The following is a 22166-nucleotide window of genomic DNA, read 5'->3' on the forward strand; positions in this document are numbered from 1 at the left end:
GCTAGAGCTAGAAATGCACTCTTTCTTCTGCATTTTGGCTTAAACAGGAGGTGAAATTCCTACAGTATCACACTCAGAGCAAGAGCTCTGAGTATAGTATTAAGTATCAGCAGCTCTTAAAAATCCCATTCACTGATCTGCAACAGGATCTTCAGTTGCCTTTGCTGCTTCCTGATGGCTTCTTTTGGAGGAGGGAGAGCAGGAGGGTTCCTGAGAGGTTCCTAGACATTCCGGAGACATATTCTACATGCTTATTACTTATGCACTGCTCTTACATGTGGTCTGAAATCCCTTCTGCTCTTGTGACAGGCTACAGCCCAGTTTTTCTAGGAAGGACTAAAGGTTATCTCACCAGCCCCCCAAATGCCATCACTGCAAGGCACTTTGGATACCATTCAGCAGCTAAGCAAACAACAGTGTATCGTCCCCTACTTGCGTGACTGCTTTAAAACCTGTCCCAAGCTTTTCCCACAAGGAAATATGGTTAATTGGGCCATCCTGCAAAACACGATGCACATGCAGCCTTGGTGACTAGAGCAGGGCCACCAAGGACATCGCTAGCAGAGCTGTTCGCTGAATTTTTTGTCTTCTGAGCGTCCAGCTCAATGTCAGAGCCACCCAGAGATGTGACAGCATTGCACTCCAGAGGGCAGGAGCAATGCGTTTGTCCCATCTACCCCAGCACACTCCCACCGTGAAGGTCCAGCTCATGCTGACACACTTACGTAGGTGTCATGGTCATATATTTCCACCACGATGTTGGGAGGGGAGTCAGATACGTTCTGGGGATCCCCAAAGATCTCTATCTCATAGAAGATGAGTGTCTGGTCCCAGGTGGGGTTCAAGGTGTTCTTGATCACCACTGTCTTCTGACTTTGATGGAGGAAGGAGACAATGGCATAAGGATCTGCAAGGGATGTTAGACAAGAGGCAAAGGCTGAATTAGAGCTACCAGTCTAGGAAGGAGAAAGCAATTCATAGTCATTCAAGGGCCAATGGGCTGTGCGGGGAAGACTGTGAACAGGCTGAAAGAGCTGCAGGTCTTTTAGAAACAGCAGTGACATTCCCATCATGTCCCAGGCAACTCCAACTGAGAAGAGAATAAAGCCAAGTTCTCCAACACTTATCCCGATACACCAGCTATTTGCAGGTACGTCCCAAGCTAGGTGTGATGGCTGCACGTTTAGCAACCCTGCAAGCGGGTTGTCTTCCACAGGTTTGCCCTGTGTCTCTTGAACCCACCATATCCTCCAGTAAGGACTCAAAACTGCAGGAAGAACCATCTTCTCATGGTTTTTTTGCAGTATCTCCATCTGAGGCTCCCCAGTTCTTGCATTAGGAGAGAAGGAGCAGTCCACCTGTGCCCCACCTGCACTGACACTTAGGGTTCTGCAGGTTTCTATCATGCCAACCCTAAAACATCTCTTTTTCAGGCTGAAGAGTCTCAGCCTATGGAGTTATTCCTCATAAAGGGCCAATCCAGACCCCTGCTCATTCCAGCTCTTTTTTGGGACAAGACAACCACAACGGTCCACAAAACTTAGCTGTCTATCTATGCGAAGACCTTCCTTCTTATCCCACAGCAGCCTCCTTTCCTTAAAAACCTTTGATGAAGGATTTTTTTTGCCAAAAACCTTTTAGCCATCCAATGAGACCGTATTAACCAGAGCAACCTTATCCTCTGGCTTGTGATAGCTCCAGCTGGTGGAGACACCGTGACCTTCCCTGGCCACGTCTCCCAGCGCTCCGCTGCTGTAGCATTAGAAATTTCCTCACCGCCTGACTTGATCCGTCCTGGTCCAGGTTCCCCTCGTGACCCCTCACCCTGTCCACCAGCAGTGAGGCAGCACAAATGGTTCACCTATTGCCCTAAGGCGAGGGGGGTTCTCCCAAAAGATGACTCTACAAGGATGAGTGTTTCCACGGTGGTAACACAGCCGTCCTCCAGCAGAGCAGAGAGCACAAACCGTTTCCACGGTGCAGTCTTTCCTGGGGAGATGCAGGAGGTACCAGCACTGCACGTGTGGGTGAGCAGTGACTCCAGGTCACCCCTTGCTGTGAAGACCAGACCACGAAGAAGGTGGCTGGGACGTTACTGACTCCTTCCTGGGGTCTTTTAACTTCTCCAGAAGGGACAGGAGCTGAGGATGCAGCCAGCAACCAGCCAGAGTCATCCTCTCAGCCCCTTTGCGTGAGCTTTGGCAACGTCCATGCCTTGGGGAGGGTTTGGGGTTCCCAGCGCTCGGGGTTATCCCGCCTGGCCACCAGACAGCTCTGAGTCTCCCTTAGGGCTGCTGCATCTCATCCTGCCAGCCCCACGCAGATGCCTCGGGTACTCCAGGGTCTCACCAGACCCCTGTACTTAGGCACTGAGCTGGGACCGAGGTGTCTCACCCCCAATTTGGGACAAAGCCAGCGGTTTCTCACAGCGAGGCAGCAACAAACAGCGAGGAGTAGCCTCCCTTAACAACCAAAGCAATTAACACAGGAAGCCTGAGATCAATTAACAACGGAAACATGAAACCTGAGCCCTCTCTAACACCTTCCCTTCCAGACAGCTTCAAAGAGCACGTGGCCCAAACCTGCTGTGGACATCCAGCCCACACCAGCGGTGGCGCTGGGCACAGGGACAGGACAGACGGTGGCAGAACCAGGATCACCCAAGGTCTGGGTGAGAGGTTTGAAACATGCCATGGGGTCACACTGTAAGACCCCATGGAGACTGAACACCTTTCATTACCTGATAGCACCTACTGGTCCTTGTCAGGGATTAGACCTCCGTGACTGCTGCATCCCACCTGACCGGTCCCAGGTGGACCCCTCAGCTCTGGTTGCCTACAAAGCCCAACCTCCACGGTGGCAGGAGGCATCCCGGGCCTTTTTGGAAGGACACAGGCCACCTTCTCCACCTGGCACCCAGCATGACATGCCACCACAAGATACAGATGCACCGGACAGTGTATGGGGGTCCACCAGCATGCAGCGGGGTACCACCTGGCTCACCCCAAAGCCAGTCCCAAGAGACCTACAGGCAACCAGGAGCGTGGCAGACCCTACAAACGCAACCCTTAGTGCTCGGCGCTGCGCAAGCCCCCACGGTCCCAGGAGGGGTCCCCCCACCCGGCGAAACAGCGTGCAAACCCCAACATCAGCACTGTCGGGAGACCGTGAGCTCGTGCTGGGAGCAAAAGGCGTCCTGCCTACCCTGGAGATGGAGGAGCATCCCCCAGACACCTGAAGGCAGGGCTGGCTGAGCAGGGCGGCATCCCCCCCCCTCCCTCCCCTCTTCCAGGGATGGGGGGGGGCAAGGGGGGTGTATTTTCTTTCTTGGCGTCCGGACTGCAGCAGACGTGTTTAATGAGCCGGGGCTGTTTGCGAGGTGGCCGGCTGGAGAGAGCACTATTCACGCTGGGAAGAACCTTTTCCACTTACGCGCTTTTTTCCAGTAAGAGGAAAGCAGAATGCGTTACAATAAACAAAAAAACCATGGATTTGGATTTGCTTTTTTGCTCTTTTTTTTTTTTCCCCTCCTCTTCTTTTTAAAGGAGGCCTCCATAAAGCCCCTTTGTTTAGACCCTCATGTGCACAGAAGGTTTATTTTTATAACTGTGTAAAGCCCCCTTAATGAACTCCTTTATGCTTTGTTAAGGCAGCGGAGATCACAATTCCACATTGTGGCATGTTGTTACTCATGTTGTCCTTGGCCAGGTTTTTCCAAAGGAAGGGACTCCCCTCCCCGCTCCGCCGATCGGGGCCATGAGATCACCTCGGTCCCCACCGCTTCGAACAACAAATCCTTTGTGGAGGCGGAGGGGAGACGGGACCTCGGTGGGTGCAGACACTGGGTGATTGTTTGGGTGCTCTGCACCTCTCCGGGGCATTTCTGCCCATCCCCCTCCAAGCCCCTCTGCTTCAAAATACAGGGGGAAGCAGGAGCCCCTTGGGATCGTGGTCCTACTGCCTGGCACGGCGATGCCCAGCTGTCCCTGCAGGCTGCTGCCCGCTGCAGGTCCCCACACCGCACCACTTTTGGGGTCTGTCCCTATATCCCATTCGAGATCTGTCACCCCTGTGCCAACACTGGTGGGCAATCCCACGCCCAGCCCCTCTGCAAATCCCCACGGCAGACAGCCGGTGACAACCTTGGAGGGATGCTGGATGGCTCCTGCCCGCAGGCATCACTGCGGAGGGGTGCGGGTGCTCCGGGGATACCTGTCCCAGGACCTGCTCACATCTCAGATGTGGTCCCCAGCCCATAGCAAAGAACCGACGGGGGACTTCGTGCATTGCCCCAGCTCCGGCTCTGACTCAGAGGTAGTCAGCAACATCCCCGCTCTCCTGCTTTCCCACCTCCGAAGCATTAACGGGTGTGGGCAAAGGCAGCTGTGGTCACAAGCACCAAAGAGCCGTGGGGCCGCCTGGCTGGGATGGCCCAGTCCATGGGGAAGAGAATGTGGGACCCTCCGGCTGCCGGCGGGGCTGGTCCCTGCTGGGGTCAAATGCAAAGGACCATTCCTGGCACGTTCTCCCACCTCTGCAGCCACGCTTCAGCCTCTGCTGCAAACGAAGTGATCCTAAAACCAAACCACCTACACCCAAGCACCCTTCAGCACCGAAGAACAACAGAGCTGCCAACAGATAAAGTGACACGTCTTATTCTGACTTGATTTCCTAACCCAGAAAACATGATCTCAGCACGGGATGTCCCGACCACATCAGCTCAAGTCCAGCAGTTTCAGAAGTGCCTGAAGCTGTGCCGGGGATGCGGCGAGCAGCAGGACATGGAAAGGTCCTTGCTGAAAGCCCGGGACACCCTTTTCTCCACCTGGGACCACGCTTTTTTTCCATGAAGGGGCATTTTTTAGTCTGATCTGAAGGATGCCCAGTTCAGGCATTGGCTTCATCAAGGAAACCCTCCAGACGTTGCCTCCCAGCCCCTCTGCAAAGTTTCCAGGATGGAGAGCAGAGGAGCAGCAGCTCAATTTAACGTTCAGTCGTGAAAACAAATACGAACCATTTTACAGATTTGCCACTGTTAGGTATTTTCCTTTCCAACCATATTTTCAATCAATTCTTTCATTCCTAACAAACGGGGTCTCCCTTCTTCAGCCTTGATCCCTTCCCAAACTGTAGGACAAATCCCCCCCCACAAATCCCAAACCCAGGAGACCTGCCACCGCCTCGCAAGGGTGGGCAAGGGGCTGGCCAGGATTCAACCAGCTGGGAGCAAGCTGGATGCTAGATGCTGAGGGCACATAAATCTGATTAGAAAATTCATGAGGATGCCAGAGAAGAAGGTGTCTGTCTGCTCCGAGGTCCTAATTACATCCTTGCACCCTTTTTAATTTTGCTGAGCACATCTCATGGAGGTTTCTGACCTGTGCTCCATCCTCCGTCCTCCCTGCGATCCCCCAGCTCACACGCTGTGCAGGGGGGCAGCTCGAGGCAATGTGCCACGGTAAACATCCCTGCCCTCCGCTCTGTTTATATTTGTCATGTCCCTGAGCTGTCTGCTACCCGGCCTTGCCACCGGCTTTCAGCGTCACCTCGGGTCGGGGAGAAGGAGCTATTAGCAAAGCAAACAGCTCTGACTCACAGCTGACCTGGGTAACTTGTGGTTTCTGGTTGGCTTCTCACATAAGGGTTCTTGAAACTCTGATTTTTTTGCTGATGGGAAATCAAGCTACCAGGCTGGTTGCCTAGAGAAAGCCTCATGCCGCTGCCTTTTCTTGTTTGGCTGCCAAACACCCCTCATTTCACATCAATAAATACCCCAAAATTTGCTTTACAGACCCACTACTCCCCAGCATTCATTACAGCAGTCATTACAAGCACAAACAAGTGGACATGAGCATTTGGGCTTACCTGAAAAGCTGTCCTTGTCCATTGCAATCAGATCCCGTGCTTGGTACATGTAGCAGCGGAGGTGGTATCTGTTCCCATCTGCACGGAGGAATGAGAAACAGCTAAGAGCTGAGGCCAGGGATGGGTGCAGGGCACCGGGTGAATAGCTGGGTTTTTAACCAGCCCCAGGCTCCTGTCTGAGGGCAGCTTGGTTTAATCCTTCCCATGGCTTCCCAAGAGAGCACAGAGCCCTGAGCATGTCGGTGTTCCCAGGGGCATAAGCCATGCCCCATCCTTGCCCACCCCCCCTTTCCATCCACCTGCGCTCAAGGTGGGTGAGAGGAAGAGGATGGGAAATGCTCGGCTATGGGATCCCCACAGCAGAGACCCTGCGCCAGGACTCACTGCAGGGGAATTTCACCCTCCCTTCCGACCCTCAGGCCTTACAGTCAAATATGCACGAAATGGTGGGTCTGTTGACGCCAAAACTGAGGGTGGAGATGGATTTGCCATCATCGCTCTTGTCGTCTGTCACTCCCCCCTGCAAGAGAAAGCAGAGCAAGGTCCGTCATGCCGGTACCCCCTCCACAGCTGGGGCTCCCCGTGGGACAGGGTCCTCCAGGGTATCATCCATACAGGTGTCCAAGAGGATTTTGGGTTTCCAGTGCCTTCTGGCAGCCAACAGAGGGACCCTCAGGCTCTTCTGTCCCAGAGAGGGCAGAGAAGACCCCAGAGGGAAGAGGACAGGACAGCAAAAGCAGCCCCAGGGCCACCGACTCACACCCCCTCCCACCACCCAGCATCTCACCAGCATGGAAAAGCCTCTCCATAAAGTTCATCGTTCTTGGAGCAGTAGTTAGTAGTTAAAGCAATTTCACTAAGTCCCCTTGCGAGCAAAATTAATGGAGTATAAGCTTTGTGAACAGTGATACAGACGGTGTCAAATGCAGCCAAATGCCCCATTCACTGCCCGGGGGGAGCCTCGGCCGACCTCGGCCGCCGCTCTTCCCTCTTCTTGTGTTCGCCTGCGAGAGCCGGCCTTTTATCACCTCCTAATTGCTGCATTCGGCTTGAAATATTTAGTAGCAGGAAAAGGAGCATAAAGGTAAGTTCCTGGAGAGCGTAAAGCTGATCTTTAAATATTTTTCAATTATCGAATGCAAGGGAGAGACAGGAGGGGTGTTCAAAGAAAAAAGGAAAAGAAGGAAAAAAGAAAAGAAAAAAAAAAAATGCGGGTCCAGGATGGAGTTTCCAGATCCCGGAGCCGCCTGGTCCAAAAAAACACATCAGGAGCTTAGGTGGTCTGCAGACCCCTCCTTGCCTTTCCAGGCAGGAATCGCAATTACCGTGACATTGTCTGCAGAGGAAGCCCTGGGGTTTGCCCTGCATTTACGGCGGTGAGGTCGCGCCGAGGGTTTGCAAGGCAACCTCCAGCACTGCCTTCCCTTCCTCGCCCCCCCTCCCCGCAGGAGCTGAATAGCTCCTCAGTTATTTTTATGACCTTTCTGCCCGGCAGACTGCCGGTCCTCCCAATCCCCCCACCCCGACCTGCGCCCACTGCCAGCCTGGGGAAGGGCAAAGCGAAGGAGACCAGGAGCAGAGATTGCTCTCTGAAGCTCTCGGCAAGCGCTTGGAGACCCCCCCAGTCCATCCATCACGGGGAAGGGGGGCTCCTCACACCCCAAAACACCACGGAAAGCACGCCTTGGAGAGGGCAAGCTGGCAAACGCTGTCTCTCAGGACTGCGATTTACCCGTTGGGGTCTCCACGCAGGATGGAGTACCCCCTCCACCTCCACCCTTCGCCCCGTCCCCGCGGGGTTCCCAAGGTCCGGGTGCTGCAGCAGAAGCCCGCGCACGGTAGCAGCCACTCGCCTCGGGTGTAGGAGCACTGGGGGACAGAGGCATCCTCGTCCCGGTGGCATCCCACCGCTCTGCCCCAAGCAGGACTCCTCTGCGACCGGGCTTTCCCACCAGGACCCTCCCGCCTGGTGCAGCGGGGACCACTGGGGTCCCACTTGGACCCCCCCGGTTGGTAGTTTGGGCACAAAGTTGCAGCACCGGTGCCTTCCACCCTGGCCAAACCCCAATGGCACCACGTGCCCACCCTGGTTGTCATCGCCCTGGTTTAACTCACGTCCCTGCTCTTCTGCCTGGGGAGCCGGTGGTTCAGTCACGCTTGGTGCAGAGCCAAAGCTGGGGCGTAAGCACCAGCAGAAAACAGGCAAGATTTTCCAGCCTGGCATGGAAAACCCAAAGCTCTCAGTCAGCCAAAGGTTTCCCTCGGCTGATTTCTGGAGGAGGACAGGAGGAAATGGGGCTCGCAGGGTGGGAGGGCTGCTCACAGCTCCAGGGCAGAGCCACTGAGCTTTCCATCAGAAACTGGAGACGGCTTCAAGCCGCAGAGCTCGGCTCTGGGCTTCCCAGAAATCGGACCGAGGGCAGAGAGGTGCCTGGGGGCTACACCATGTCCTGCGGTGTTTCTCTTTCAATGACCATCGGCGAGGAGCAAGCTGCCAAATGGCAGATCCCAAAACAGCTGGGACGTGCTGTCACAGAAAGGAAAAGCCAGGAACAAGGTGATGATGGAGGTGATGGCCAAGCCAGCAAGCCCAAGGGAAAGGAAGGCTGCCCAGCTTATACAGGGGGGATACACAGGGGAAATACAGGCAAAAAGAGAGGAAATGAGAGGATAGCGCTGCAGACAGCGGTGTTACACTGGCTCCGCATTTCAGGTACGGGTGGGAGTGCTAAAAGCCTTCTGCAATGCCAACTTCTTGGTCTCAAGTTCCCTGTTAGTCAGCTGGGACTCATCATGAGAAGCAATAAGCACTTTGTGGGTGTCCCTGGGGTTAGAGGGCGATGCCATCACAGGCAATGGAGAGGGCAGGGTGGTCATGGCAAGGGCAAAGGGGGTGGCCCGGTGGACGGGATGCTTTGCCTAGGACACTTGTGGGCTCACCATGGGTCTGCTTTCCTAAGCAGAGTCCTGCCCTGAGACACCCGGGGACTGTCCCGAGTCATGGGTGGCTGCATGAAGGCTCCAAGGACTGCCAAGAAAACGGCATACCAGGAAGGAAAGAGCCACGATCCTTCTGCATTGGAGAGCCCATGGCTGGGGGCAGCAGGAGAAAGCAAGTGAACCAGTGGGAAGCGACATCCAAGGCAGCTCAACCCACCCCAACAGGCACCCCAAATCCATGAAGCTAATTGTACCCAAGGCAGCTGAAACCCAGCGCCACATGGCAGCACCACGAGCCCTCACAGCAGCATGTGGCCCTCCTTCGGGCAGCACGACCCACGCTGCCCAGCCCTGATGCTGCTCCCGGTGGGATGGGGGACTGGGGGACGTCCTCCCCTCCCCGTTGTTTGGGGTCAGGGGAAGGATGGAGCACGTGTGAGCATGTGAAATAAAAGTCTCTGAGCAAAAGCCCGAGCAAGCACATGCTTAGGGAGAGCGAGCGTGCAAAAGAAATCATGCACACGTGCGCCTGCAAGCATGTGTGGGTCTGAGGGTGTTCATGATGCAGAGGGGCAGGAGCTGGGGTGCCCTGGTCATACAGCAGGTCCCCCCGGGCTCTTCCCACTGCAGAGAGCCAAGCCGGCTGGGAACGGACTCTCGCGCCCCACGGGGTCCATCCGAACAGACTCTGAGCTCACCCTGCAAAGATGCTGAGCCCCACGCACGGCCCTGGGGCTGCAGCTGCTCAGCTCTGGGGGGGCAAGACCAATGGAGTGGGATTTTTCAGGAAAGCCTCCACCAAGGAGCACCCAGCTCCTACAAAACCCCCCTCAGCAGCTGGGCAACCCGCAGGGGCTCTCCTTTCCAGCTGCTCTCGGCTCCGGGTCACCCTGACCCCGAGGTGTTGGGGTTCAGCACGTCTTAATGAGAAGGATTGGATTGCTCGGTTTGGTAAGGCCAGAGTGATGCACGCTGAGCATCCCTGGGAAGAGGGAGGCCCAGAAAGGAGCACCGTCCGCACATTCCTGCATCCAAGACACATTCCTGCTGGTCATGTTTGGTATTATCTTCCTGTTGGAAACCAACCCTTTCGAATAGCTCGGGGAATTAGCACTTGGGGTGTTGGCTTGTTCTGTCTGACTTTGCACTTTAATCCTCCCTCCGCTTTGGTTTCCCTGCACCGCCATATGGCTCCTTTGCTGGACGGCAACCCGTGCCACAACCACAAAATTGCACAAATGCCTTTCGCGGAGAAGGCGGCAGATAACAGGAACGGGACGGAGCAGACAGGAGGGGCTTCGGGAGGCTCTGGCAGCCCACGGCATGCCAGTGGCAGCCCTGGCCCCAGGCCTGGGTAAAATCTGAGCTGGGGGATGCTCCAGGCTCCCTCTCCTGACAGCATCTTTATTCTGCTTCGGCGTGATCGGAGCCGGCGGCAGCAGCTCAAACTCCAGCTGCTGCCCCATCCAGGTGCCCTGCTCAGCTCGGCATCCCTGACACCTCAGCCTGCGAAAGCTGCCTCCCTCTGCCTGCGTTCAAGAAGCGTTAGAAACAGATATAGCGAAAAATCCGTGCCCACCCTTCCCAGCCCTCAGCACCCACTCGTATTTTCCTATCCTCGGCACCACTTCACCCCACCACCCTGATCCCAGCTCTGCTGCGTCATTCCGACTCCCTCCTCCCGCTTGCGGCTCCAGCAGATGGAAGGCTTGACCCTGTGCAGGTCCGGAGGGTCTGGGGTTGCTGGATAGGAGACGCTATGTAAATTTAGGTATTATTTTGGGACGGAGCATCCTGGAAAAATACGTAAGTTATTCAAGTGAGAGAGGAGAGCTGGAAAGGCACGAAGCTGCAAAACCAGAAAGTATGGCCAGATCATTTATAAAGCAATCCACAGAAAACCAAGCGACCACAGAAAATGCGGCCAGTAACCCCCAAATATGAGGGCACCAAGGCAAGCCAGAATGACCTACTGCGGAGGGGAATTCGGTGAGCGGAGCCCAAAGGGCGGGCAGCCTGGTCCTGCACCCGCCGGGCTGCCGGGAGCCAGATCCAGAGCTGGGGAAGGATTCACCTGCCACTCTCCAGGCTGTTCCCTCCTGAGCTGTCACCCTGTGGGGACAGCATCCCCCGAAATCTCCACACCTGAAGTAAATACTACTCCTTGGCGGACAGCATCTCCCTGCCCAGGCGACAGTTTAACTCCCAGGAGCAGCACGGTCCTACAGCAATGGGATGTGGCGCTCCCCCGGGACCCTGGTGTCACCCAGGACACCGCTGAGGGTTTTCTTGTGTTTTGCTGACATTCAAGCAGGGAAAATTCGTGGTTCAGGCCTTTGCTTGGTGTGACGGAATTGGATGCCTGCATCGGGGTCATATAGGAGCAGCAGTGACGTGTAGGGCAGAGTTTGCTGGGGAAGGAGGAGAGAGAAAAGCAAGGCAAGGCATGGCAAGAAAAGGCATGGCAAGGCACGGCATTGCAAAGCATGGCATGGCAAGGCAATGCAAGGCATGGCATGGCAAGGCAAGGCAAAGCGAGGCAAGGCAGAACCACTGCTTTTTTTGCTAGAATTGTTTTTCAGTTAGAAAACAAGCAAAAGAATAAACTGGATTTGTTACATGATAATATAATAAAAGTTATAGATGTAACTTTGGCATAAAGAAAAAGGAGAGATCTGGGAAGCTGCTAAGAACTAGGGACTCCCAACGCTAACTGACACGGCTAAGAAATGCTTGGAAAATAAATACGTATGGTAGGTACCATCAGGACTAACAGGCTTTGGGGGTGGAGGGCTGGAAGGGGCAGCCCCTGGCAGCCTGGGGCAGGGGGGTTCAGCAGCATGCCAGTGACACCGGGGAACACTTAAATCAACCGGGGACCCCCTGCCACCCTGTCAGCATCACCAGGAGCGAAGCAAGCAGCGGCTCCCAGGCGAGTTGCCACATTGCCATTTTTTGCCTCTTCCCCTTTGCTTCAGCCTCTGCCCCACAGGCACGGGGAGGGGATTTTCCTCCCCCGGGTCTCCCCCACATCCCCTGGTACCCCCAGCAGGCGGGTCCATCGGCAGCCAAGCTCACAAACCCAGTTCATTTGCAGGCTAACGAAGGCGAAACGAGGGCACGGCTGAGTCCCTTGGAAAACCGCACGACCGAGCAGAGACCGAAGGCAGCCCCATCAGACACCCCCCCACCCCTCCCCTCGCCCCCAGAGCCAGGGAAGGGCACGGGCGGCTCCTGCACCCGTGTGCATGGACACACACCCCATGTTACAGGGTTTTCCAGCTAAATCCTCCTCGCTTGCCTCTGCCGAGATGCAGAGGGATGAAGAGTCTGGCTGAAAAAAATCACATCGACAGGCCCCAGGGTGATGGGGGAGAAGCCAGGGTCCCGCCAGCAGCCCTGGGGGTGGGCGGCAGCCGGGACACCCCCCCCGAGATGGGGCTGGTGTGAGCTCAGGGCTGATGCATGCAAACACCATGGAGCCGCTTGCGTCCCAAAGGGGCCGCTGGGTTCAAACGCTGGACGGAGGGAAAAGGACAGAGCGGAGAAGGAAGGGAAAAAAAGCCAAATGGGGGAAAAAAAATAAAAAGCCCTATAATAGGGGCTTTGTGCTGCTGTGGTTGGTTCTCATTTAGTTATTGGAAAAGCCAAAGGATTATGAAATCCAGTGTATTAAGAAAGCCAGAATATTAGCTCAACAAAAAGCGGTGGGTGCAGGCGGCAGATACCGAGGGGCAGATAACGAGCTTTGCTCCAGGTCCGCTCCCTGGGATGGCACAGACCCAACCGGGCTCCCCCTCCCGAGAGACAATTTTTTGGGGGGAAAGGTGGGTACCTACCAGGGCCCCCTCCAAGGCGAAGACGGCAGCGGCCCCGGTGCGCTCCAGGGGCTCCATCCTGCGCCTCCAGCGACGGCGGCGGAAGGTGTCGGTCCGGCGATACTTCAGGTGGAAGCGCCAGCCGAAAAGCGAGGCGTACTCCCAACCCTCCCCGTCCAGCTCCTCCTGCTTGTGCTGCCGGGCAGGGACGTGCCGGGGCTCAGGGGGGGGTCGGTCCCACCACCCCACAGCCCCTCTACAGGTGACGATGGCGGGACCTCGGCACAGCCAAGGGGTAAAGCCACTTGTGCATGGGGCTCTCCAGGACCAAGGTTTTGCCCACCCAAACCCGGGTCCAGCCTCTTCAAGCTGTTGCCCGCTACGGTTGTCCCACCCCGTGCCCTCCCTGTATCTCTCCAGCTTGGGATCACAGAATCATTTAGGTTGGAAAAGACCCTTAAGACCATCGAGTCCAACCGCTAACCCAACACTGCCACGTCCACCGCCGAGGATTCAGCCCTTCATCCAGCCCCTGGGGTGAACCCTGCTTGGAGAAGGGTCGCTGGGCTGCCCGTGCTGAGCACGGAGGGGGCCGCATCCTGCCCAGCCCAGTGTAGCACCAGTGCCTCCACCTTCACTGCCTGCCCCCACCTCCCAGGGCCACCGTGGCTCTGCCACCACTGAGAACTTCTCCCTGGGGCATCGGTTACAAGGCCACGAAGGCTTTTTCTCCCCAGAGCTGTGTCACCTCCCTGTGACAATTGCATCCCTTTGGCAAACGGGGTGGCGGGGGCTCCCCACGCTTTCCAGCCACAATTATCTAGAAAAAAAGTGCTGGAAAGGGAGGCAAGTGTCTGGGGGAACTGGCAGGGGGGAGGGAAGAGTGGCAGGGCTGCGGTGGCATTTGCAGTCCAATTGCACCACCTAGAGGGAAGCAGGACCAGGACAGGGGACAGGCTGGGGACCTCTGCCCGTCCCGCTCTCCCCACCGGTGGAGGTCCCAGTCTCACCCTGCAGCCCAACCAAGCACCCCTGGAGTGGTCTCCACCCTCTGGGAGATGTTGACCCCCCCTTCACCATGGTGGAAACCACAGAGGTTGCTGCCTGCTGCGGCACGGAGACCAGGGCGACCGGGCTCCAAAGCACAGCAGGTCTCTGCAGAAGGCTAAGCATCTCCACCTTCGCATGGAGAGACAGGGACACGGCCCCGACCCGCTCTCACCCTCTCCTCCCCGGCCCCCATCCTACCTTCCTCACGGCTTCCATCTGCGCGAGGTCCCTCCGGCGAAGCCGTACCCAGCGCCGTCGCCGGTTGGTGTGATACATCTTCTCGGCCGGCACCCAGGCCTTAGGCTTGCGGTCCGGCGGGATGGTGATGCCATATTCCCAGCCTTGGAGAGAAGGCAACACCTGGGTGATGGTGGGAGAAGAGCCCCCCCCCACCTTGCCTCCTGTCAGGGACCTCTCTTCACACATATCCAGATTGGAACAGCTCTGATAGCAAAGGTTTGTCCAGACACAACGCGCTGCCTACTCGTGCTGCTACCCGATGGGGGTGTCCCTCCGGGCATGCCCTGGGGATGGATTCATGGCGTCCCACCGGCCCTTGGCTCAACGTCACAGCCTGGGGACTCTCCTCTCTGTCCTTCCTTCCTCAGGCAACCCCAACCCTTGTGACCATCTCGGATGCTCTCTGGCCTGATGCCTTCCATTTCTCTTTCACCAGAAGCCAGGTAAGGTCTTCCAGAAGAACAGCCTGGACTATCCCCAGCAGCAAGGAAAGCGCTGCCTTTGTGGCTGCGCACCCCACAGTCCCAGCCTCAGCCAGAGCGAGGGGGAGAGGGTACCCCCACGGCCTGACCCCCTTCTCCTGAAGCCAGCGGGGCAGCTCCCACAGCCACGAAGGGGATGTTATCACCCCTGGTGCTGGAAGGGACCGTGGAAGGAAACACCACGATGGGCAGAGTAAAGGGGATGAAAACAGGACAGATGTCCAAAACCGTTGTCCGATACCTTTCTCATCCACAGCTCTGTTGAGGTCCGTGTCCCACTCCACGTCTTCCCATTTCCAGCCCGGAGGACATTCAATCTCATCCTTATGCAGGACCTTCTCCCCGTTCTGTGGGACGCAGGGGTGTTTTCAAGCAAACGATGCCCAGCAGTTGCCTACATCTCCCCTCAGTCACCCGGGGCTTCCTGCCACCGCAGCCTGGGTTGGTGCTGAGCCCCCGCCTGCCCGCTCTGCCCTTACCACGTCCGTGTAGGCATCGGTCATGTGGATCCACTGGCCTCCCGGCAGCCGGACCTGGTTCTCGAACACCTCTTCCACGAAGCTCAAATGCCCGGCGTCCACATCGTGCAGCAACCTGCACCCCGGGGAGACGGACGGCATCAGGGGCTTCCCCTCCTGCCCTCCCAGCCCTGCGTGGGCAGCAGCACGGCCCCATTCCTCCCTCCTCTCAGGGCCAGCCGTGCCACCCCAACACCCGCTTTCCACCCCAGAGGCACCAAGCGGAGCTCCCACAAGACCTCAGCAGCTCAGCTCGGGTGAAGCCCAAAACCCAGGCTGGAAATCCAATGCAAGAAGACGGCAGAGCTGAGCTGAGCATCCCCCGGTCCCCTCCCATCCCCTCAGTGCCCCGCTGGGATCCCACCTCCGAAGCTCCTCAGCATGGGGCTTGCACAGGCACCTCGGTGACCTGGGTGCTGGGGCCATCACGTCTGTGAGCGCCTGTGCAGCACCCACCACCCTGGGGACATCACCCAGCGCCGAGATGATGCATTTTTGCATTAATGCTGTTGCCTACCAAGGATGGGGCAGGCAGACGGGGAAGCCCCATGGTACGCCAGACCTCCATGAGGCTTTCTGGGTGACCTTGCCACCAGCTTAGCATCTGCTAAGGTTTTTGGGCTGCTCAGGACAGCCCACCTAGGCTCTGCTCTTTGCAGAAAACCCTCACTCACGTCTTCTCCGGACAGATGAACCAGTCCCCAGCCCAGGTCCAGCCCGTGGAGGGGCGGAAGCTGTCCTTGGGCAGCTTGATCTTGCCAGTGACATCTGAGTATTTGGGGTAGGTCAGGCCAGTTGTGCCCCAGTTCCCCACCAGCGCCAGCTTGGTCTGGTTCTCATACTGGGGGAGCAAAAGCAGAGAGGGTTTTGCATCAGAGGCTCAAAATCCATGAAAAATCCTTTTGAAATCCCATGAATAATCCCTTCCTTCCTGTAGAGCCCCATCCTGAGGACAGAGCCTCCTGGGAAGAACCTAACTCCCCCACCAGTCTGCCACCCCCATGGGCACCCCCAGATTTTTGCCCCCCCCCTCCCTGAAGTAGGTGGAAGGAGGAGATGTGAAGTGAAAATGCAGTTTTATGGCTCATTACCAACCTTCTCCCCAGCCTTTCAGGCTGGATGCTGGTGGAAACAGCTCTTTCTTCTCACAGTTGGTAGGGGCTGATGTGACCCCCCCACTCCCCCCACCCCTGGTCCAGCCCACCCCCACCCCTCCATGGTGGAGCTGCTGCCCACACCAGAGAGGAAAATAAAAAACCCCTTTAGGGTGGTGGCTGCGAGATGCTCACGGTTTCGGCAAAGACGGAGAGCTTCCCCTCGGCGTACTGGTTGAACTCCTTCTCATCGACCGACAGCCCGAACCAGAGCTGGACCCGGATCTGGGCTGGGATCCTGGGACCCATCGCCTCCTCCTGGGGGTACTGCCAAAGGCAGAGCCCCATTAATACCCCCCCGGGGATATTAAGGGGGATGCTCAGGATGGGAGGCTGGGGGTGGTGGGTCCGAAGCCCCCGTAGCCCTGGCCAGGGAGGCAGGGGGGGAGGTGGGACACGGAGCATCCCCGGGAAGGGGGGGGACATCGACAGCGTGCAGAGCACTTTGGTGATGACCTCGAGGAGCTTCAAAGCCCCGGCGGTCAGGGCTTCTGCGTCTCGGTGAGACACCCTTCAGGGCTAGGACACAGCCAACATACTTCAGCAAAAATAGAAAGAATAAAGAGGGAGATGTCTCACTGCCCTTTTTTCTCTCTCTCAGTCACTTTTTTTCCCCTTCAAGTGATGCTAGTTTTCCATCCAGAGCTAAAGTACAGAAAAAACCAATATATTTTGGTTCATCTTTTGCTGCCAGCTGGGCTTGGGGTTTTGGGGTTTATTCAGTTTATTTTATTTCATTTTATTTTTTTAGAGCTTGTTCAGCACTGATTGTCTGCTCCCAAGCTGGCACGCAGCGAAAGGCCAAAGAAATATCATTTGAGATGTGAGAAGCTCGGTAAGTGCCTGGCAAAGGAGGCCACAGCTTAAATTTCCTGGGGTGGCAGAGGGTCAGGAATTTTGAAAAACATAAAATAACATTTAAAAAAAAAGTAAAAAATAAAATATATTTTTTAAAAAGGCACCATCTGAGCCAAAATGCACCCATCTTCACTTCCCTGGAACTTGCAGAAAATATGAAGATATTCATGGGAATCTGCTGCAGATCCATGTAAGAAGGGCTGAACTCCACTAGAAGAACAACCAGGTTCTCACCGTGCAGGAACCAGCTTCAACAGGGTCAAAACCGGGGCTGGAGGTCCCTGGAGCCCCAGGTGCTCATGGGTTAACATTGTGATGGGCTTTCAGGTTTCCCTGCTTGATTTTCTCTCTCTTTTTTTTTAGGGGAAAACGTTTTAAAAATAAACATCGCGCAAAGCCAAGGTACCTTCAGGAAGATGGTCTGCAGCTTCCCGCAGTTCTTGCCGCAGCAGCTGGAGATGTTCCTGGAGAAGAGGACCTCGTGGGCTGGCACGCGGGCGTACGCGACGCGCTTGTCTCCCTGCAGCATCCAGATCACTATATCGGGCAGGCTGTTTTGGGGCTGGAAAACACAAAAGCCGTAGTGTCGGACCGGGAAGGGGTGCGCCGAACTAGCGCATCAGCCGCAGAGGGATGCGGGAGGCTGGAGAGCAGCCATGCCCCGAGTCCCGCTGCCGACCCAAGCCCATGGAGCGAGACCAGTCGACCCAAATCCCATCTCGGCAGCTCCAGATCCCACCTTGGTCTGGCGAGGGCAGAACAGCTTTAGTTGAGGGTTTACTGGCCGTGCTGTAAAGCTCTGCCACGAACGAGGCTAAACCTCAACGGCCGGGTGCTAAACCTGGCACCTTCCTAACCTGGTTCACGTCATGGAGGGGGGAACGCGGGTCCAACCCTTGCGCAGGGGGACCGGGACTCTGCCTGAAGTCTCTGCTTCCCACCCCACCACCGGGCAAGCGCTCACGGCCATTGCACCAAAACAGCAGCGTGACGGCGAGCTTGGGAAAAATGAGATTTGCCCCGCCTCGAGGTGAAAAGCAGCTCCTGCCACCATCGCAGCAGCGTTACCTCCTCTGCCATGGCCTTCAGCCTGGAGAGCCAGTCCTCTGCCTGCTCCAGGGCCGCCGACAGGCTCGAATCCTCGTGCTTGAGCTTCAGGGCTGCCTTCACTATCTGCTCCAGGTTGGTGCTGCGAAACCGGTACATGTTCTGGTCCAGGTGGGTGCTGGCCGGCCTCCCCAGGACATCGGGCAGGGTCAGACTGCAGGGACGGGCAGAGACGCAGCGTTAGCAGCTCACTCAGCCTCTCTTGGGGGTTTTGCTGTCTTTTTTTAAATCTTTTTTTCTCCTTTTCAGCAAGTTTCCGAAGGATTAACAAGCCACCGAAGATACATTTGGGGAACACGGCAATGCCAAGAGCAAAGGAGCTTCAAACCGCACATGCAGCCCCCACGCACCACCCACAGCAGCCAGGATGGGGCCCTGGCTGAGCCGTGCACACCGCACACGAGCACACACACACATTTTAATATAAATTGATTCAAGCTGCTGGATAAATGTTTCAGGAGTCCGGGAGGATCTTCACTGCACTGAGCCATTTAGAGGTTTTCCTGTAAAATGCAGTGATTTACGGTGCTGCTGTTATAAATGCTCTTCTCGCTCCCAGCTTCCAACCTGCGGCCCCTCGCCAGCCGCAGCGTTCCTCCCTTGCGCTGGGACTGGGCTCCATCAGCCCCATTTTCATTGCATGATAAATAAGAAGGACAACATTTCTTGCCCAGCTATGCTCATCAAGACATGCCAGGGACAGACGTGCACCGGGACGGCATCGGTGCAGGTTGTCCCAGGTTAATAACCTGGTCTGGTCAAATCTGCAAATTAAATATCTACTTTCTGCATAAAGTCAAAGTCACAGGAGGCTTAAGGAGGGACGGATGGTAGAAATGGGGGTGGTGAAATTTAGTTCTTTCATTTCTCTTAAAGAGAATTGGGTTTACTCTTATCTCCAAAGGGAGCCGAAGCACTGTGGGTGTTGCTAATTAGCCCAACCATTCAGTAGCATCCTGTGCAAGGAGCTAAATTAAAAGACTGTGTTGGGGTTGCAGCCCTAAGCCCTCCATGGTTAGACTGACTGCACTCTGTGAACTCAGTTTTGTGTGTCCACGCTTCATTTGTGTATTTATTACGAGGGAGCTGCTAATAAGCTGACCTCCCACTCGTTTGCCGTGGCTTGCATTACCACTGGTGCAGGGGAGGACAGAGCTCACCCACCAAGCAAACACCACTTTGTGGCAGAAACTAGGATGTACTTCAATATCCTTGCAGGAACAGGAGAAAAAAAGAGCGGGGGGGAAAACCTGAATATACCCACTGCAGTTGAATTTCATTTCAGAAAGATAAACTATAAAACTACGCAAAAAAAGGAGGAAATGTGTTAAAGAGCTGTGTGGAAAGGAGCAGTGGAAAGGGTTAAATCCTACAGGCAGCATGGAAACGGTTTGAAGATATCTTGTTCCTGGAGGTATGTGCCACATGTCGAAGACCTGTAACACCTACAACGGTTAAATGAAGTTAAATTTTGCTCAAATGGGAAAATGGAAAAGACCACAGACTCCACCAAATGAAATGTAAAAATACCGTGAAGTAGTTAAAAAAAAAAAAAAAAGGCAAAAAGATGGAAGACCCCCCACTAAAAGCATAAAACCCAAAAAACTGTCCCTGTTCAGGTGGATAAACAACACGAGGAACATGTGCTGGTGAGCCAGAGCTGGAAGCAGCATTTTTCATAGCAAAAAAAGCTGGGAGCCAGGACAACATCGGGGCAGGGTCCATCCCACCTTGGCAGCCGGGAGGAGAGGACTGGGAGGAAATCAGTCAAGCAGCAAATCGTTTGCATTTCAGGTAGGGAACAGCTGGACGGTTGGGTGCGATCTGTAGCTTTTTGCTTAATATGATTAATATTGCTTAACATGATTAATGTGCTTTATTAATATGATTAGAGGACTGGAAGAAGGAACATGATGGCAACCTCAAAGAGACCCGGGAGGATCTCAGGGAACCCGACATCAGCAAGTCTGAGTTGCATCCGACAAATTAGCAGAAACCACAACTAAGACGAGAAGAGCAGGGAGGCAGACAGCCTGGACCCGAGAGCTCCCCTGCGGAGGGATGCTCTGCCACCCTGGACCGAGAGGATGGTCACCTCCTGGGCAAAGAGCTGGTTATAAGGCAGGTGGCAAAAGACAGGAGCATTGAGTTTGTCCGCAGTGATGGGTGCTGCGCTGGCTGTTACCACTCCAGGCACGGATTATTAGGAAAAAGCTAAAGGGCTGAACTGAGACCATCACTGGGCCAGCACATAAATGCCCGGTGCACCCTCATGTGAACATCGTGCTTCCAGCTGGGGAAAGATGCGACAGAATTGGACAAAGTACGGGGAAGACCAAAAGGACGATCCAAAACACGGACCCTCTTCTGCAGCAGGGGCTCTCTGGCCACCCCCTGCATATTTTGCCGTGCTCCCAGCTCTGGCAGGGAACGGCGGAGGGGTCAATTCACAGGCAGCGCTCTTCTGAGCTCCAGCACAGAGCAATGCTCGTGCCACGGGAGACAGGGCCAGGAGCAGAAGGACAAATCCCACCCGTCAGGTCAGCAGTGCCGCTCACCAGCACAAAGGAGCTGGAGGAGCCGCCTGGGTCTGGCCGCAGTTCAACGTTTTGGGGACTTGGGTTTGCTACGACTCATCTTTCCCTGACCTTGTCCATTTGTATGCTACTTCCAATTCTTTTCTTTTCCAGAGTGGGGCTGTCTTCCCTCTCTTCACACGAAGGTCTGGAAAAGACATGGGCAAGGCCATGCCGGCAGCACATCACTGTTTTCCTACTGGGAACAGGAGATGGGGAGGTCTGGACCCGGAGGAGGATGGGGAAGCACCGGAGAGCGGCAGGGGGTTGTCCCATCCCTCCAAAATCCCGATGGAAGGACCTCTGCCCTGGCTGAGCACGCAGACCAGGCTTTGGCAGCATCATGGGGGGACCCGCAGACAGGTCCAGCTGCACGGCTCGGCTCGGCCCCTCCCTGGGCAGAGAGCATGGAGAGAGTGCAAAACCCCCCCAAAAAGCCATCGGGGCTGTTCCAGCCGCCCCCACTGTGGGTAGCACCCTCGCCAGCCAGCCCCGGTCCCCACGCCAAGCCCTCGCAGAGACGGAGGAGCCGCATCCTGCAGGAGCCGAGCACGGAGCGGGGCCAGGAGCCAGCGGGAACCACGGGCTTGGCACATCCCGTGGCCACATTTTTCCCCTCCCGGTTAATTGAATTTGTTTTGGAGGGCGCAGCATCTCTGGAAAACCCAAAGCTGTGGCTCATCCCTCAGGTCCCGTCCAGCGTGCCCAGGAGCAGGGATGGCTCTGACCTTTCCAGCAGAGCCAGCGTGTGGGGGGGGTGAAACACGTCTCCTTTAAGAGGCTCAAAAGCAAATAAATAGGGAGGTTGTAAGTATGTGCGTGTGTTTTCTTAAGCGTGTCCTCCAGGAGGTCTGCGGAGCAGGGTCAGCTCGTTCAAGGTCTCCTTGCCCAAAAGAAGGAGGTGTCTGTTCCCACACAGGTGTCACGGAAGGGTCTAGAGATGTTGCACCCCCATGCCCGCTGCACCCCAGCACCTCCATGACCTCTCCTGGGGCCTCTCAAAGAGCAGGGGGGACAGAAAGGGGGACCTAGGGCTTGGCAGCAAGCTCAGCACCATCTCCCCAACCTTAGGTGACTGGCAGAAGCCCAGGTAGACAGTGCACATGGTCCTGCAGGCTGGTGGCTCTTGTGGAAGGGGCAGGGGACAACTGGTCCCAGCAGGTTTGGTGGCCTCAGGGACAAGCAAGAAGGCCAAATTCTTGCTCTCTGCTGAGGCTAAGCAACAAGAGCCACCACACGAGCTCAGTGGCCAAGGAGGTCCACCCGCCACAGCCACCGGTTGTCACCAATGGGGTGTCCCAGCCCAGTACAGGGCTGTCTCCACAGCTCGGCTGCTCTCCGCCTGCCTCCCGAGGCAAGAAATCTCCAAGAGGCATGGCAGCTTTCTTAATTCCCCTTGGTAAGGGCTTGCCAGGGCTAAAAACACACCAACGATCCTACTATTGCCCTTCCCCAGATTGATGGCATGGAGCTGCTGCAGGAAAGTTGTGTGGCCAGGCATGGGCATGGGATGGGACTTGGAGATCATCTTCGTGGGCATACCTGGGTCCAAAGACCC

At 56.0% G+C, this 22166-nt stretch overlaps 1 protein-coding gene across 8 annotated transcripts in view; it reads right to left on the reverse strand.

The window, feature by feature from the left end:
* The window catches only part of DYSF (dysferlin), a 107756-nt gene that overhangs the window by 63255 nt on the left and 22335 nt on the right, over positions 1 to 22166 (reverse strand). For all 8 annotated transcript variants that reach the window (XM_049795826.1, XM_049795797.1, XM_049795774.1 and 5 more), the window contains 11 exons: positions 17994 to 18186; positions 17332 to 17487; positions 16203 to 16334; positions 15588 to 15754; positions 14875 to 14989; positions 14637 to 14742; positions 13872 to 14014; positions 12645 to 12818; positions 6292 to 6385; positions 5866 to 5943; positions 726 to 907 (listed from right to left, as the gene is read on the reverse strand). In XM_049795826.1, coding sequence (XP_049651783.1) covers positions 726 to 907; positions 5866 to 5943; positions 6292 to 6385; positions 12645 to 12818; positions 13872 to 14014; positions 14637 to 14742; positions 14875 to 14989; positions 15588 to 15754; positions 16203 to 16334; positions 17332 to 17487; positions 17994 to 18186 — 1540 coding nt within the window. The remainder of the gene's footprint in view (positions 1 to 725; positions 908 to 5865; positions 5944 to 6291; positions 6386 to 12644; positions 12819 to 13871; positions 14015 to 14636; positions 14743 to 14874; positions 14990 to 15587; positions 15755 to 16202; positions 16335 to 17331; positions 17488 to 17993; positions 18187 to 22166) is intronic.

This window comes from Accipiter gentilis, chromosome 3 (assembly GCF_929443795.1).
Source record: "Accipiter gentilis chromosome 3, bAccGen1.1, whole genome shotgun sequence".
NCBI lineage: Eukaryota > Metazoa > Chordata > Aves > Accipitriformes > Accipitridae > Astur > Astur gentilis.